This window comes from Aulonocara sp. 'chitande type north' Nkhata Bay, linkage group LG3 (assembly GCF_057382095.1).
Source record: "Aulonocara sp. 'chitande type north' Nkhata Bay isolate Kocher_YH1m ecotype deep benthic linkage group LG3, A_spYH_male_GT1.1, whole genome shotgun sequence".
Classification (NCBI taxonomy): Eukaryota; Metazoa; Chordata; class Actinopteri; order Cichliformes; family Cichlidae; genus Aulonocara; species Aulonocara sp. 'chitande type north' Nkhata Bay.
In genome coordinates this window covers 47,373,954-47,392,269 of record NC_141346.1, presented here as the reverse complement: position 1 = coordinate 47,392,269, position 18,316 = coordinate 47,373,954, and the positions used below count along the sequence as shown (strand labels likewise).

General features: G+C 39.7%; 1 protein-coding gene and 1 long non-coding RNA gene across 9 annotated transcripts in view; both read left to right on the top strand.

The window, feature by feature from the left end:
- slc24a2a (solute carrier family 24 member 2a) overlaps window positions 1-12,258 on the top strand; it is a 45,246-nt gene extending 32,988 nt beyond the window's left edge. For all 8 annotated transcript variants that reach the window (XM_086283753.1, XM_086283745.1, XM_086283761.1 and 5 more), the window contains 6 exons: window positions 1,639-1,737; window positions 4,710-4,792; window positions 10,422-10,556; window positions 10,647-10,736; window positions 11,054-11,220; window positions 11,708-12,258. In XM_086283753.1, the coding sequence (XP_086139879.1) occupies window positions 1,639-1,737; window positions 4,710-4,792; window positions 10,422-10,556; window positions 10,647-10,736; window positions 11,054-11,220; window positions 11,708-11,957 (824 nt within the window). In that variant the 3' untranslated portion in view covers window positions 11,958-12,258. The remainder of the gene's footprint in view (window positions 1-1,638; window positions 1,738-4,709; window positions 4,793-10,421; window positions 10,557-10,646; window positions 10,737-11,053; window positions 11,221-11,707) is intronic.
- A 27-nt stretch (window positions 12,259-12,285) lies between these two features.
- On the top strand, window positions 12,286-16,016 carry LOC147335900 (uncharacterized). Its single transcript, XR_015127239.1, has 2 exons — window positions 12,286-15,156; window positions 15,263-16,016. It is a non-coding gene; the product is annotated as an uncharacterized LOC147335900 (long non-coding RNA).
- Window positions 16,017-18,316: the final 2,300 nt, after the last annotated feature.

Genomic DNA, 18,316 nt, shown 5'->3' with positions numbered 1-18,316 from the left:
TTTTGCATACCTACAGCAGAAAGCACAACCCTGTCAGTTTTATACCCAAGTAACAAGATGATGATCTCAGACTCCCCCATCCATAAATAAACACCCACTTATCCATGAATAAACGCGCACAAACACACACTCGCTAAGACAACTAACTGACAATGACCGCCTAAGGTGAGTGTCGTCAAGACAGAGGAATGTGTGATTCTGTCTTGTGAAAGTCGGGAGTGTATGTGTGTGTATTTGTGCGCATGTGTGTGGAGGAAGGGCAGGGAGGGGCTGAGCGTTGCCAAACAACAAAAAGACAAAGTGAGAGAAAGATGGTGTTTGCCAAAGACGAATGAGTGAGAAAATCCGAGGTGATAGAGAAATGTAGAGTGAGACAGAGGAGGCACGAAGGCGGCCGACGGTGACTTGGGGTGGTTAATGATTTTGCCAGAAGGTCACAGACAGCGTTCACATGGCTGGGCGGAGTATTCGTATTGACGCATCACTGTGTCAAGCACTGACGAATCAGCCATGCATTTGTAAAATGAAACAAAAAAAATCTTTTGCATTGATTGCAGCCGGGTGATTTGGATGAGGCAGGAGAAAAGGGAAGGATTGACACGCACAGTTAAATTAAGCACGGATGCACGACAGCACAACGATTAATGATGCGCACAGAAAGTACGTGCTGCATAGGATAAAGTCTCTTATATTACAGGCTGGTGTGTAAAAAAAAAAAAAAAAAAAAAAAAAAATACTGAGAGCAACCACTACTGCTGAACTCTGACCTGGAAGCTGCACAACTTGGTGCTGGAATCGTATTTCTCCTTGTTTCTAGGCTATATTTGTGGTCTTTTGGGGGGATTTCAGGCTGTAGGGATTTTATCAAAACTCTATTGCTCCTCAGTTATTGCTAGTGATTAAAATTGCCTTGGATGAGCCATTATTTACAATATCAAGAATGCACACAAATTATATGAGCCACAAGGTCAAGGCTTCAATCCAGTCCACTGCATCACACCATTACAAAATGGTTTCACAGAATCAATTAATGTTATCTACAAACTAATACGTACCAGCAGTTTTAGAAACATCTGTTCAAATTCTCTACATTTATAGTTATGATAATTTTTTTGTCTTGGAGTAAGAGATTAGCTGTGATAATGATCAAATTAGTTGCTTCCTGGATTAAAAATTTGAACACAGCCTCTTGAATCTTTAAATTTGTGATTTGTGACATGCCGTCCCGAACTTTTGTTTGCTTTTAAGTTCCCTGCTAGCCTCTGGCATCTCTTGTGACTTTTTGATCTGAAATGAGAACCGAACAAGACCAGGACTTAATCTGAGCTCCAGAAGGCAGATCTTTTCACAAGAGATTCTCTCTGCTTCGCCTCCGCCAAGGACCAGGACATTGCAGAATCATCAGTATATGATATGCTATGTCATATTGACTATGTGTTCTTGCAACTGCAGTTTTGTGTAAAGCCGCCACCCTGTTTGTTCTGTGCTTTTGAAACGCGACCCATCTGGGGTCGAAGGTGACAACGAAGGAGCGCTGACTGGGACGAGGCCGAAAGGCTTTGTGGATGGTACGGTACGCGGCGCTTTGGTCCGAATTTGACCAGTGTTGTGTTTTCTCTTTTCGTTTCCTCTTTGCAGGTAAATTTCGAGAGAAGGCGTCTATTCTGCACAAGATTGCTAAAAAGAAATGCCAAGTGGAGGATAGTGAAAAGGCCAATGGAGTAGCGAGTCGTTCAGGTAAATAAAACTTTAATATCCTTTAGATCTTATTGCAGTAGTATGAAATCATAGGAAATACCTTTGTTTATTTTCTGGCTCAAAATTGTCCGTACAATAAAAAAATGTCAGTCTTTATGTTACACATACACAGCTACACTGGCTGAGTGGTGTCGGTCTGATATTTCCCAAAATGTCTCTTTTCTTTGGAAGACCTTTCCTTTCCAAGGAAGACCTTGGAAGACCATTTCCAAAGGATCCCATGAATCAGGATCTTAACTCAAGCGATGAACTAGTATTGTGTCTACACATAAGACAAAGAAACAATTTTACATCTTTAGATACTTTGTTACTAACAACCTGTCACAAAAACACATGATTTATTCCCTTTTTCTCTAACAGAATCTACTAAAATGCCAAAGATAACAGTGTTACAGCAATAAAATTTTATTTTTGCACCATCAAGGTGAATTGCAAAGAGCTGTTAGCTTAAACTTGATATATCTGAACATGGTGGAAAGCGTGTCCTTTAAAAGAATTTGCGAAACCTGGGCAGATGGAGGACAAACGAAGTGAAAGGCCTACAAATACCATCAGCCGCAGATCAACAGTATTTGAAAGTTATGTCTTAAAGAAATGGGAAAAATCAGTTGACCTGTCTACTGTTCACTGAAGCCTTATCAGAAATGGCGTAAGTGGAAGGGTGGCTGTCAAAAAGCCATACTTAAGGAAGGGAAATGATGAGAAAAGGCTGAGATAAGCAAAACTACTCAAGAACTGAACTCAACATCTGTGGCAACAGGTCAGGATTTCAAGAGAAAGCTACGACAGGGAGTGTAACGGCTGGCTATAAAACACGGTGGAGGCTCTGTCATGGTTTGGAGTTCCATTTCAGTCAGTGGTGTTGGGGATCTTGTCAAAATTTATGGAGTTTTGAACAAAAAAGAATATTAATCCACCATGAAATTCCATGTGGAACGATTATTCAGAATGACTTTGATCCCAAACATGCTCTCAGTGCAGTAAAGGCATGCCTTGATGGAAAAACATAGCGATGAATAGGTCTGCACTGTCCACTGATCGCTGATCAGCTTTGGCCTCTCACGACCTTCAAGGAGAAGCGGGTATCGCTAGAATAACCGAGCTCATGTGCGGTAGTTATTAGATTCCCCACTGAAACGATCATCTGTTGTTAAACAAACACGACATGATCAAGAGCAGCCAAATTGATTGCAAGTGTTGTCTTCAAGCAGTATTTAATCAATCACAGTCACTGCCAAAAGTAATTTGTGTTTTTCACTTCAAAGAGCGCTGGACCAAAGAACAAACAGGAGGCCAGAGGAAACACTTTCATGGCCACAATGGAGGCAAAGCAGGAGAATCAAAGCGAGACATAGCTGATGATCAACAAGGCAAAATTATGCTAACCGCACCACATTAACATATTACCCTCTTGATCAAAGTGCTCGACTGGTGGTCACCACAGCTAACTTCACTTTTTAGGTTGTTGCAAAAGAATATTTACTGTGACTCAGTCCAGGTATCACATTTTTAGTTGTAATATTGTCACATCTGAGCGAGCAAGGTAGGGAGGGAGGTCATGTGGTGGACCAAAGTGGTATCGAGGCACATTATCTGTCTGAGAATCTGCTAATTGTATCACAACCATACTTGGATTAAAGCAATTTCCACAGCAATTATAGTTTAATCATCTGATTACATGGCTTTCGGCTCTTTGTATTTTAATAAGGGTAAGTTAAGTAAGTCGGGCCTCAATTGAAATGGATTTAAAGCAGCCACTAGCATTTGATAAGGTGAGATAGTGTTAGCCTCAGACATGCACATGTATGTTCACACACATGGGGGTGCCTTGATGTACTTTTTGCCATTATTTCTGTTGTTACAACATTTTTTTTTAATAAATATATGACATTTAGGTCTAACTTTCCAGCAGTTCCATAAATGTGTTTTTCTTCTGACTACAAAACAGAAATCTGAAAGAAGCAAATAAGGGTTGAAACAGATGTTGGTACTGAAATGCTAAGTCGGTTACTTGATTGAAATAAAGGTTAGTTATTTGGCAAAAAGACGACCTGGAATAAAAAGGTGTTATTAAAAGTTCAACAACTTTTTGGGCATAAAAAGCAGAAACGACTGCTGCCCCCTTCATGGACAGCTTCTTGTGCAGCTCTGCACTAGTACATGGAAACTTCCCTGGAGGATGCATTCACACCACTTGCACATGAGCATTTGCAACTTCACTGCTTGCATGAAGAGCAAATATCAACTGTAGTGTTACAGCGTTCTAAATTTCAATATGAGAAACTGTGGCTATGAAGACAGAGTCTGTAGCTAAGACTGAGAGACCCGATAACTCTTCCATTGAAAATGTTGCAATGTTCATGTCAAGTGGTGGCAGATCAGGTCATGAAATTCAGGTGATACAGAAGCATACGTGCATGTTGGGAATGGTGCTTCTAGAGAGCAATCTAAACAGAGCAGGAACATTAGGTGTGTCTTTGAGGGAGTTTCAGTCAAATCTGGAAAAACAGGTTTTTGTTATTTTTACAGGTGCAGTCGTAGAACATTTTGATCACACCTCATAATTTACTTAACTAAACAACAGTTTTCTGTTTAATCAGGCCTTCTGCTGACATTTTCTGTTGTTCTTTATGCGTTTCATTTATTTTTGTTCTATTTTAACAGGGTTCTCTATGATATTATAAATGTGTTGTAGTTGTTTTACAGCACTTTGTGACTTTTATGTCTAAGAAAAAGGGCTATATAAACAACTTTACTTACTTTATTTACCACAATGTGAGGATTCCCTAATAATTAAAAAAGGAGCTGAATCATTTTACCTGGATAGAATTGCTATGCAGAAATGATTTGTCCACTTTTCTTCAGACCATAAAAACGAACACTTTGTCTTTCAGAGTTGTCAAAAACAAATTCATTATTATTATTATATTAATTCATTATTTTTCCTGCAGATAAGAACCTTCCTAACAGCTCCAGTGTGGAAGTGGAGGTGACCCCACCTATGAATGGAACAGCAGGGCAAGAGGGGGAGACGGTAAGAAATGAAAGGGCACTCACAAATCGCAGTATGTGGAAAATCTATTTATACCAGTTCGTCGCCTGTCCACCTAACTGGGTGAGAAGGCAACGAAACTGTGAGACAAACATCAAAGTAAGAGAGGCATTTATGAATATTTTATGCCTCTCATCTGTGTCTGTGTTCCACCTTGAGTGTGATTGATGCAAAGGTTGCACCAACTATGGCACAGGTCACTACTGCTGATAATTTCCCAGCATGCACTCGGGCGAGTTCCTCCATCTTCAGCCAGACCTGCCAAAGACCCGCCTCCTCCCTCTGAGTTCTTTAATCACACTCCTCACTCACCTGCTGCTCCCCGCCACTGGATGCTCGAAACAAACACACTCGCACACGTACGTCAACACAAACACACACTCGGTCTTTGACGTGTGGCCAGGCTCAGCGAGTCTCATAACGGCACCTGAACCAGAATCGCTGGCATTAACGACGACGGCGGGATGCAGCAACCCGCCAAGCCAGCAGACGGCAACCGGGCAGCCAATCAAAATATGTACACTGAGAGGAGAACAGACAGAGGAGGCGAGGGTGTCGGTCATCCTGCTGGATTTTCAACTTTTAAATTGCTATCAACAAGAGTAATCCCAAAAGCCTGCTAATGTTCCAACTAATGTTCAGCCAGTTTCAGCTGGGTGAACAATAGTGGAGAAAAGGAAAACATAACAGGAACTGTGTGCTAATATATTTAACTCTAAGCTTGATGGAAATCACACAGCTTGTAAGTCTCTTTGGGCAGACGACTTACTACAAGGAGACATTCAACTGATGTTGCTTGTGGTCTTTAATTACTGCAATGTTTCCTCCAACTGGAGGACATGCATTAGCCAAAGTGCTTTGGTTGTAATAATCAGTGGTTTAGCTAATCATTCTTCATAAATATATATGCAATTGGGGGGGGGGGAAAGGGGAAAAAATGGGAACGATTTTGTTGATATTCTCACAAACGTCACATGAACAAATTAGCTCCAGTTATCCTTTATTATCCTTTACAATTAATGCATGATATGGAGAGAGTTTTTATTCTGTTAACAATTATGCAGGCTCAGACTGCTTTCTTTCAGAAGCATTTTTTCTTGCCTCAAGCTTCCAGTCCTTTATCCAGTTTATCTCATATCATAGAGATTTGTAAAAGTCTTTCATATTGAAGAAAATTGCATGTATAAGCATGACGAAATTACAGTTTTACTAACATCGTGCTGTGTGTAAAATTTAAAGACAAGGTAGATAAATATGAAACAAAAAACACTGGCACGTGAAAAGTTTAAAATCTAAGAAGTAACATGTTTTTTTTTTTCCTTTTTAAATTCTGGACTTACATTATTAAAAATACAACAGAAGTGTTGGTGCATCAGCGGTAGTTTTGTATTTGAGAGAGTGTATAGTTTAATTTAGGTTATTTAGTTATTTAGTATGAAATGTACATAAAGTTCATTATATAAATATATGTATATATCTGATATATTGTATAAAGTGTAATATGTGAAGCAGCTTTGCATACAGTGGTGTCCACAATACTATGAAGTCCTACTTGATTAAAAGCACAAATAATACTGTACAAAGCTAATACTGGAAAATGTAAATAAAACATAACGTAATAATTTACCAATCTCAGAGATCAACATTTTATTCACAATAGGACATATAAAACATATCAAATGTTTAACACATTTTACAGTTTAATGAAAAATATTATCTCATTTTGAATTTGATGGAGCAAAAAACTGGAAAAGTGAGCGTTACCACAGCGGAAGAAACATTTTTAAATTGATTAGTTTAAATACTAATACTAAATTAAAACAAAACTAATACATGAAACTATTTAGTTTAAATGGCAACGGCTCGGTAGCACGATTGGGTATAAAAAGAGCATCTTACAGAGCATCTCATGGGTTTGGATCCTCAGGAAACACTTCATTAAAAACAGGCATGATTCTGTTATAGAAATCAGTGCATGGTCTCAAGATCCTGACATTTTCCTCTCCTAAACACAGACATCATAACATCATAACCTGATATGATGCTAAAAAAATGATATTCTTGTGATTAATGTTTGGCAGGAAGCAGAACAGCAGGTAGATGGAGTTTAAAAACACCTTTTTTTCAGGTGATGATTCACAAACTTTGAAAGACCTGGATGCTTATTGGCATTCTTGATTCCTACATGCTGTTATTTTTAGATCCTGCACAGTGCACCTGCCTGTGTCAGCCAGGAAGTAGCTGGAAACAGCTCACACCTTCATATTGCCGCCAGAGGCCCCATCACGCTAATTGTTCAATTTCTCCTGGATGTCTTGGCAACCAAGACTGGGGAATAAGGAGATAGTTAAGGTCAAATTAAAATTTGCAGCAGAGTTTTGCACGACTTACTGTCTAAACCCTTGAGAAGCAAGCCAAGAAAAGTAGTCATGTGCTGTAATTTTTCTCTGAGCAGCAGATTTTTCATTTTAAAATCTGCATCTGGTTCTAATTTTGATGGTGACATTAAAGCTATGTCTCACTCAATTGTCTATCTGCAACAACATGTTCTAGATTTTTCTGCTTTCAGTAGCATACATTTTGAATATTTATAAAGCTCCTGTAATCAATTATTTAAATAACATTCGGGAAAACTAAAGAAAATCATAACCACGGGATCTCATGACTCATCCTACGTCTTCTATCACAACTAAAGCGATGTGAAAAAAAAAAACAGTGTTCAGGAGTTCCTGGGTGGAAGTACCATTCAGTTTGAAGATTTGCTTGCTTTTTCTTTTCCTAAATAGGATGAGAATTTTATATCCAGATGGAGCCTGTGTGTGTGCGTGTGGGGGACAAAAAAAATATTCATGCCATTGCAGCTGTTAGGGCATCTATGAAGATGAATGTTTCATGTGAAGAATGAGACACTGCTGTCAGACAGGCAAATAGTGAATGGAAATGTGTGAAGTTTCAAATCACAGTGTGTGTTTGAGGCTTTCTTTGTGAATTACACATAGCATCTTAGTTTTAAACAGATGGCTGCATTTTGTCAATTCCTGGATACTCAAAGTTGAATCAAGAAAATAATGCAACACTCACAATGGAACACTCTGAACCCAAAAACCTAAACCAAAACAACAAATTTAGACGTTTCACCTCAGATCAGCTGATTTCAACATCGACCCACACCCACGGCGAAGCTGATATCCACGTAAACACCCCAATAACCTATATGGCGTGCAGTTTAGGCTGCTTTAGCCTGCCTGCAGTTGCAGTTGCAAGCTGCTTTGCAACCCGTCTTCACCCCAGCTACTCTTTTTTTAATACTGTGTGTGATTTGACGGATGTCGTATCTGTTGGCAACAATCCCTGCTCTGGCTTTCTGTGCATGCACATAAAAAGCCTAGAGAGGTGTGATCCCAGAATTCACTGCTGATGAAAATAACAATAATCTGTCGACTCTGTGGCTGAGATATTATTTTACTTGAAGACCAAATTCCTCTGTGTTTTTTTCCATTATTGTACTTGCATTATTTATTAACTGGAGATGCCCATGGAGGCGAACCTGTCAGATCAGCAGTGTTTTCCTTCTTCTGGTTAAACTAATGCAAATGCACCATTTGCATTTCCAGCCTTGCTGCAGCTGTTCTGCACTTTTTTGACCATTTCAACTATTGTAGCTTTGTTGCCTCACACCGGGTACCAGAGCAAATGCTTCCCTCCAGGAAGAAAGGAAGAAAAAAAAAGCAAATGTCACGCCTCCCCTCGCAGCTCTGTGGTGTCTGATAAAAGTCAGTGCCTTTAAGCACAGAGTTGGCAGTGTTACCAACTGAGCCACCACAGGGCAGGAAAGGCCCCCAAGGGGCTGGCATTTAGGAACCAAGTTAGACCAGGGAGCACCAGCTCAATGGGGTACTTTAGCATAGAAAGCAACTAAAGCAAATCATAAATAGTCAAATGCTGGATTCATGGTGAGCAGTGTCATCCAGAAACAGTAGTCTGCATGCAGTCAACATGCCCATGAAAGAGCTGCAGAGCAAAACCGTGTGGAGTGGACTGTCAATATTGTGATTGAACATAAGAAGAAGCTTTTGCTGCGTTTTTGGATTCTGCAGTGAGCCAAAATAACAATCTTTGCATCTTTTAAAAGCAGTGGATTTGGTCCAGAATTGATCTTTGCAAAGCTTCGGGTGTTTTTGTTTTGCTTTTTAGAGCTTTTAAAAGACAACAATGCAGCCATCTGGATATGGAGAGGAGGAGAAATCAGAATGCTGAACATAAGTGATGCAAGCCCTTTTGTTTGGCAGCTCTGATTACCAAGGTTACCAGGCAATACTCAACAGCAGTCGCTGTCACAGCAGGATAAGCGCCATATGATTCATGATTCGTGCAGCAACCATCTTTAAAGATTTCTGCTTCACTGTGGCCTTGTTTAGCTGATCTGATTAAATTTGTTAAGGCCTGAAATGATTTCCTTGAGAAAATTACTACCCAGCGTATCACATCTGTTATCAGCATCTGTTTTACTTTGTTTTTCTGCCCAGTGTATCTTCTGCACCCCTTCACTTCATGTTTTTATACCTATTTATTCTCAAAAGGGCAGGGGATGAATTTTAGATCACTCACATGTTCTAGTCTGGCCTGCGTGCATGGACTTGTTCTCTGCAAGTCCCCTTGGCTCCTTATCATCTTCTATAATTAGTTGCTAAGGGACCTCGGGATCTTTCTGAATAGAAAAAGCTTAGTTGTTGTACTATTTAACTATTACCTGGATGTTTAAGTGACAGCCTGTAAGAAGGTAGATAAAATGATGATTTAGTCATCTTTCCTGGAATCTGATTTCATGCGAATCGCAGGGTGCCGTCAACTTTTGTCTCACTTGGCATTCCAGCAGCACGTCCAGTCACACCCTAAGGATCTGCTGATGCAGCCAACATCACCAGTCAGCAGTGATGAGCCCCCGATGACTGCTGACACTCAGCCCTTCAGGTTCAGTGGAGTCTCAGAAATCACAGCCACCTCTCTCTTAAAGTAGACCTGTTATGTGTTTGTTTTTTTAAATTTATGTCATACTCTTGCAATGGCCAAAGTTTCAAATAATGAGGCCAAGTGCCCACTCTTCAGACTGTTTTCTACTTTATATTTTGAATCAAATCTCTGAGTGTTGCTCTGTATCAAACGAAGCCGGTTTATGAGGGGCAGCCAATCAGAAGAAAAAGAAAGTGGGCTTTCCGGGAGATCACACTGCTCGTTTCAGACAGAGGATGATCCGATGTGGTTGCAACATGGTCCAGTATAAGACATATTATTTTCAGCTACGAGTCATGCAAAACTACCCTGGTAAATTCCCAAAATGAAAAGAGAGACATGGAAATGAGCAGAATGGCTCCCCTTTAAAGTCATGGTAGCACACATCCAGTTCCTGCGATTAATCTCTGCTGACTTCTGAATTCCTTCATAACAGCGGTGTTGTCAAACTGATCCCTGCCTCTGTGGGTAGTGAGTATATGAAGCTAAAAGGGACACTTCCAATGTTTTTATTTTTCAGTTATTCCCTCTTGTTCACCTGATATTGTTTTCAAAATGATACATTTTGACCAGTATCTCCTTCCCTTTTTTCTGCTCTCAGGCTGAGGATGAAGAAGAAGAGGACCAGCCTCTGAGCCTGTCCTGGCCTGAATCTTGCCGCAAGCGCTTCACCTACCTCCTGATCATGCCTATTGTCCTTCCCCTGTGGCTAACGCTGCCTGACGTCAGGAAAACGGTATGCGACTAAATTCTCCTGAACAAGAATGCCGTGTGCGTGTGTCTGTGTGTACGTGTGCTGCTCAATCCTTCTTTTTTTATTTTCCAGTCATCAAAGAAGTTCTTCCCCATTACATTCCTGGGTGCCATCTGCTGGATTGCAGGATTCTCCTACCTAATGGTGTGGTGGGCCCATCAGGTACACAAGACTCTGTAAAAAGAACTGATGTTATGTGATCATAACAGCAGCCCAAAAGCCTAATGATATAAGAATAATCCTTACAAAATATATTTTCCTTCATTTCTCGTTCTTGACATTTATAATAACCCTCCATTCCCATCCACTCACGCATAATTACAGCTGTCTTGTTTAAAACAAAGATTGTCAGAGATACTTTTATCACCTCCTTCAGCTTCTAAGCACAAGGAAATTAAAAATAGCCAGAACAAAGATTAGTTTTTATTTACCCTAAAGCTTAGCTTTCTTTTTTTTTTTTTTTTTTTTTTTTTTTGCAGGTTGGAGAGACCATTGGGATTACAGAGGAGATTATGGGACTGACTATATTAGCAGCTGGAACCTCTATCCCTGACCTCATCACCAGTGTTATTGTGGCACGCAAGGGGCTGGGTGATATGGCTGTATCCAGCTCTGTAGGCTCCAACATCTTTGACATTACTGTTGGGTATGTTATCCAAGCATGATCTGGGTAGGGATCCGTATGTGATGTTTAGGAGAAGCACAGAGAAAGCAGTACTTTTTGCTCTGACGATGACTCCTCTCAAAGCCTTGAATTACTGTAGCATCATAAGTAAACTATTACTGGCTCTATGGGCCGGAGTAAGATGGCTTTCAGGCTGTAATGACATTTTTGCAGCGCAATTTTGATTTCCAAAGTCTTTACACAAGATTAGGTTCGGTTTCGTGGCTAAACCTGTATCATTTCTTCTAATAGCAACAAGATAGTAAAGCAAATGTACCGCGTTAGATGTGGCGACCACGTGCATATTTGTTAAGCAGCTTTGACAGAAAAAAGACTAAATTATAAACAGGCATATATCATTTAAAGGGTCAGTTTATCCAGGACATAGACGCGTATCTTCATGCTGTTATCGGCTCTCAGCAGCTCACGTGGTCAGCCTGTAACATATCGTGTGCTTGTGTACTTGCAGACTGCCGCTCCCCTGGCTCCTCTGGTCCCTATTCAAAGGCTTGAGACCGGTGCAAGTCAGCTCCAACGGCCTCTTCTGTGCAATCGTGCTCCTCTTCCTCATGCTCCTCTTCGTCATCATCTCCATCGCCGCCTGCAAGTGGCGCATGAGCAAGCTGCTCGGCTTCATCATGTTCATGTTGTACTTCGTCTTCCTGGTGGTCAGTGTCATGCTAGAGAACAAGGTCATTAGCTGCCCGGTGACTATTTAAGGACCTTTCAGGGACCTACATCCCCTCCGTCACCCTCACCACCATAACCATCCTATTTGTCTGCTGTCCGTCTCACCCGACCCTTTGCGATCCTTTACACCGAGAACAAAAGACAAATAAGAAGAACTGTACAAGAGATGAATGAAAACTGTGGGATCTCCCTTTATTTTCAGTGAGCAGGTGGTGGTGGGGAGCGCTTAAACCATTAAGGGACAAGACTACGGCTTGGCTGGTTTAACATAGGCTTAACAAGAGTGGATTTTAAATATGTTGTTATTTTCACTGGCAGGTGAGTAGGGTAGAGGGTTTGGGTGGGTGGGTTATGGGTTTATGCCAAATATAGAAGTATTATGCATGCCATTAGTTTAACTAGACGAGAAATGAAGGTAGGTTGAGAAGAATGACCTCCTGTGAAGTTCGGGGGGAGAAACAAACAAACGTGAGATGCACTGTTTAAAACTCTTAACAACAAATACGGCTGAGCTCAAATTTGTGATCACATTTGAAAGCACATACTGGTTGAACTGACTGAGACGTCGTGAGTGAATCGTGATGTGGACGAACTAATGAATGAGAGAAACGGCGCAGCGTGCGGATGAATGTGTTCTTCGAAACATGTTGTTTAATGGTCGATGGGGACGACTCTCTTTTGAGCTTCGCGCCTGAGCAGCAAGGAGCGCGGCGAAGGACAGATGAACTTCTATTTTCTTATTTCTTTCTTGCAAACTTGTCTGTGCTCAGAGTTGAAGCTTCTCCTCACCCCCTGTCAGGGTGTCATTTTTCACCACTGAATGAGTCCTTTTTTCTTTTAAATTATTATTTTTTTAATTCATTAGTAGCATTAGATAAACTGTAGCATGACAATCTGCTCCTTTTTTTCTTCACCCATTGAGCAAACATTAGGATTGTAAAGAGATTTCCATTTCACGTGCACCGATGGACAAAGGCAAGAACAAACAAAAGAAAAGCCTAAATGAAAGTTAGCTACATATGCTAGCCTTCAATATCTTGTACTGGTTAAGGGGGCAAAAACAAAAGCATGAATACTTAGGCTCATTAAAGATCCATAAACAAAGTCAATGTCAAGATAATACATTTGAAAATAACTTTACTGTGTTAAAGCGTCATGATTGATTTAGATTAGTCAGTGTGTAGTGCTTTGTTCACAGTAGAACTGGGCTCAAATCACCGGCTAGTTAAGCTCCTGGGGTAGAAGTTTCAAGGAGTCAACTGCATGTAGGGAAAAAAAGGAAACAAAAAAAAAAAAGCCACCTGGAGGTGAATTATACCAATCAACATTTAAGAAGTTGTATACCGAAATGTATACTTTCCAGACATGCTTCATAACTTCTTAATGCAAACGAGTGCTCAGTCTCTATGTAGAAAATGTCAACATTGTACGGTCGACGATATCTATCAAACTTGTGCAATTTCTTTTCTAATCAAAGGTGCTTTTGTGTGCATGTGTGCAATCTGCATTTAAAGTCACGACACGATGACGATTCATAGAGGTCATACTACCCGTGTTTTGCAACTAACTGCAAAAAAATATATATATAAATATATACCCCGATCTGTGTTTTATACTGGGAAAATAAATCATAATCACGAACTCTCTTTAAGCATAGAATGTGGAAATCATCGACTCAACAGCAATATAGTGTGTGTCGTGTTGAAAGACACCCCTCCATCATGCGTCAGTGCCCTGCCCTCCCTCGCTGTCCTGTCCAGACATAAAAAACATACAAAAAAAAAGAAAAAGCCCCACTTCATAAAGTGGGCGACCATTTCTCCTAAAACGAACCCCTTCCTGTTAGAGCTGGCCAGGAACACCTGCTTTACCTCAACACAGCCTCTGTACAGCAGCTTAGTAGGAGTTAACTGTAAAATAGTAGTAAATAGATTCTCTGAATGTGTGCGGGGAAATGCATGCGAGGCGTTCGGGCTGGTTACCCACTGACTGTACAGCGGAGCTTAGAATAGACGTTCACTTTTATGCACCCATTCAGAGACAAACACTAGGAACTCATTGGTTTTACTTTGTAAATAACAAACGTGTTTGATTTTTTTAATAGGTATTTATTTCTTTGCAATAGTGGATGGAAAAAGCTGGCGGCCCTTTATTATCATAATATTACAGAAACAACATAAGAATTCATTTTAAGGCTAAACATCAGATTAAAAATGTGTCTCTTCAGTTCAGAAAACGAGGGCTTTAAATACCACATTGCCTCCTCTGATTAAACAAATGTAGACGTGAGCGATGTTGCCATTTAAAGTTACAGATGCACAGGGCAAACAAAACTCTAGTGCCTGTCCAGACCGTGCTCACGATAAACCGCTGTGCTTGGCGCGTTCTCACATGTTATATTTCTTTGAGCATTTCTAGCAGCCGCATTCAAACAGTCGGTTTATGGCCTCTGCGATGACTCATGTACTTTCTGAAATTATCCTGCGCACACTCACCATTAAAACCCATTCCTCAGAGCTCCCACGCACTCGGGTTAATGTGATCACACCTCAAGTTTCTTCAACCACCTTTTCTTTAAAAGAATAGTTTGACATTGTGGGAGATTTAGCTTCTTGCGGAGAGTTAGATGAGAAGACGGCCGGAGCAGGTAAAAAAAATTTAAAAATCCAACACTTTGCTAATAAGTGTGATTGCTGAAAGATTTATCTATAGGCCTCACCCATTTGTGTTATTGAAATGTGACTCTATTCTACAAATTCCACTGCGTATTTGAGTGTTTGGACAACCTTGGATAGAGATATCATGTCATCATATCATTTTTTTCTGCTAATTAGGTATCAAAGGTTTGTGGGTGTGAGCAAGTTATCTCAAACTGCTAGAACTCGTTGTCTAGCTTGACCTAATTCAGCTCAGGCCGAATAAGAAAAACAGAAGGCAAGACAAGAAAATTACTTCATCCTAATTACTTTTATTGCTTAAGAATAGAAACAGAGTTTAGACTTTTTAAAAAGGTCAAACTAGCCTGAACCATTAAATAAATTCCAGAAAATTCTGTCTTTTTGAAGCTGGAGTGCTTATTGAACCTTCTGAAAATGAAGAAAAATAATAAATTAAAATATCAGTTTGCATATATGAGTTTTAATTTGCATGTTTGTTTTGCTACATCTGGCATAGTTGTGCAATTTGTAAGTTTTTCAGAGGAATAAAATTCACACTGATGATGTAGAGGTCTCAAAAACTCATAAAAACTCACGTATCAAATATTATACATCTGGCATAGTTGTGCAATTTGTAAGTTTTTCAGAGGAATAAAATTCACACTGATGATGTAGAGGTCTCAAAAACTCATAAAAACTCACGTATCAAATATTATACACCTGGCATTACAGGGCTGGTTTATAAGCAATTAGCTTCTGCGTTTCAAGAGCTGCAGCAGCTTTCAGCGAATCACGCTGCAGTTTCTCCAAGTGTTTCGTAACATGTTTTCTCATCTGTTTAATCTCCACAAAAATATGTTAAAAAAAAGCCTAAAATTAAGGAAACTTAGTTACATGTGGCTGTTTCTTCTTGTCTAACTATAAGCAACAAAGCAAACAAGCAAATTTCCTAAAATGTCTCAACTACCCTCAACGTGTTTACAGGTAATCTGAGTTTGGTCGGTCATGTGGTACATGTGCATACTCTGGTCATTTCATTTGTTCCATTCCTCCAAAGCCCCTCCCATCAAGTCAGCAAATTTCCAAATTTTATGTCTTTTTCTTTTTTGACTGAGAGCATGAATGGGGAGAAGAACAAGAAAAAATAAACCAAAAAAGAAAGAAGAGAAAAAAAACATAGAAGCGACTTAGCACATGAGCTTGGAAGTGATTGTGGTTTACCAGGGTAAGCGACCATGAAAGTTGACCACTAATGAACATTCTTGCACTGTAAATGTTTTATTTTCTTGGTGTTAATGTAAGATTTATTTAAGGTGTACATATATACAGATACAAATTAACCATATAAACTATATGTGTAAAAGAAATGTCTCTTTATGTAAAAACACAAAGTATATAATAAAAACGAATAAAGATGCTTCAAATATGCAATAGTGTGTTTGATGTCTTTTGTTGTTGTTGTAAAAATAATACTCTATTTCTCGCCATTACATCAACTTATCTGATGAAGTAAACTATATGGAGTCATGGCAACTTTAAGTTCCACATTAGAGAATTAAAGTCATGTAATGTTTCAAACTCTGGACTTCTACGGTGCTAATTTTAAAATTGTGAAACTCTTTCTTGATAACCAGTTCTGCTGCCTCTGGAAAAGCAGTCCTGGCATGCAGGGCTGCTTATGCAAATGCTCCGCTTTGCATAAAAAGTGGTAAGTCGAGATGCATGCCACTACAAAAAAGACTTTCTTGGCAGTGATGCCAGACTGTCTCTATCCATATTTTAAAGACGTAATAGGACTGCTATTAAGCACTAAGACAATGACACTGTAATGTAAGTACATTGGCATGCAGTCTGAGCTGATTAAAGATGATTAAAGTTTCTAAATTTTTCCATTGCTACCCATGCCTGGTAATTTGTGGAGTTACAATGTTGTGTTGATTAAAGCACCATATACTTAAATAGCAAAGATAGTGGCAGACCCAAGATGTCGGATGATAAATGATAAATGGACAGGGCCTTATATAGCGCTTTTTTTTTTATTCTACTCAAGCACTCAAAGCACTTTATACAACGTGCCTCGCTGACTCATTGACACACATTCAGAAAAGTACTTTTTTCTGGGCTTTTCTGCTTTTCTATCTGACAATCATACACACTGACACTCCAGTGAACGCTTTAGAGAGCGTCTCGGGGTTTAATATCTTCCCCAAAGATACTTTGGCAGGTGGAGCGGGTAACCTCAGGGACATTTAAATAAAAGAGGTTCTCTCTTATCTGAAACACTGATTCTGCTTTTACGGATTTGAGAGTGTGATAAAGAGGTGTAGCCTACTTTTCAAGCATTTTTAAGCAGAAATGTATTGTTCGGTACATTCGCGTACCAGCATAAAAAAAGTGTCATTAAGTCACGTATAACTGTGCGTCAGAGTGCACTCCAGGTCTTTAACAAAGTGTTCTGATCCCAGAGACAGACAAGGTGGGAAAAAACTCAACCAGGAGTCCTCTTTGGGAGTTTTGTGATTTCATCTCCTGATTTCACTTTTATCTATCTCTATTTACAACTGTGCATGTAGAAAAATCATAATGCTACCCTGTGGCTAGGTTGCCAAGCTCCCTGAACAACAGGGATGTGTCTATTTATTATTTTTTTAAATGGTGCACTTCAGCAGAGATGTGCAAAATCAAGATTTGCATTTGATCATGAAAAAATATTGGCATTTTTAAACGTTTTACCTGTGTAAAAGTCATAACCCTACTTTATTAATAGCATTGTGCTCAGCTACACTTACAATTCATATATATATGTATATATATAAAATGTTAGTGTAGCTGGAGATTATTTTAATTAGGTACATGCTGATGGTTAGCGTTATCTGAAATAATACAACAAAATATATTGTCAATAAACTAACACATAACTAACTTTGACCTCAGTAAAGACAATGAGTGCATGATGCTATCCGTGCTCTCATGCAGTGGTGCTAACAGCAGTCTACTCTGGGGGCCGCCCCACCCCACAACCCTTTCTTTGGACACAACCCTGCAGAAGGAGTATGCTACAAACTGGGAGTGACATCCTCTCACTTTTGCTACAAAGACTGAGTCACATCACCTACGTCAAAGTGCACCCGTCTTTAATGCCCTGGGAGTGGCAATGGCCTGTCTATGCAGTTTTCTGTACTGCCTTAATGCTTTTTGATGTTCTACTGAACACTTTCTCTAGCTGGTAAAAGGATACACCCCACTGTCTGTCATCCTCCAGATTTATTTGATTTCTCCATTGCATGCTGCAACTTCCACTTCCTCGGGAGGAGCTGAGTAATTAGTTTTAATTTGGAATTAATTTGGCTCTGTATGAATACAATAGACTCTATACTGCTATTATGCTTAGATAAGCTGCCCCCCTTTCATCCTCAATGAAACGTTTTATATTGTTGTTTGAGATCATCAATGATGATAGAAGTTTTTATTAGTGGCCTTAAGCATAGTCTAATATAAGTAAGGGCACTGATTCTCTTTGCTTCACATTGTGCCTTCTGTGTTTGTCTGGGTAAACTGTGGATACAGGGCGCCCTCTTCTGTTCAAACACTGACACGTCACTGTGACTAAGAGCGAAAGTTACGCAATCATCACTTCGACGTGTTCCACCCACTTAAAATTGTCCTCCAGCTATTAAGATTTCTACCGAATTGCAAAGTGCTTGGCTTTCTATAGAAACCTGCCTCACAGT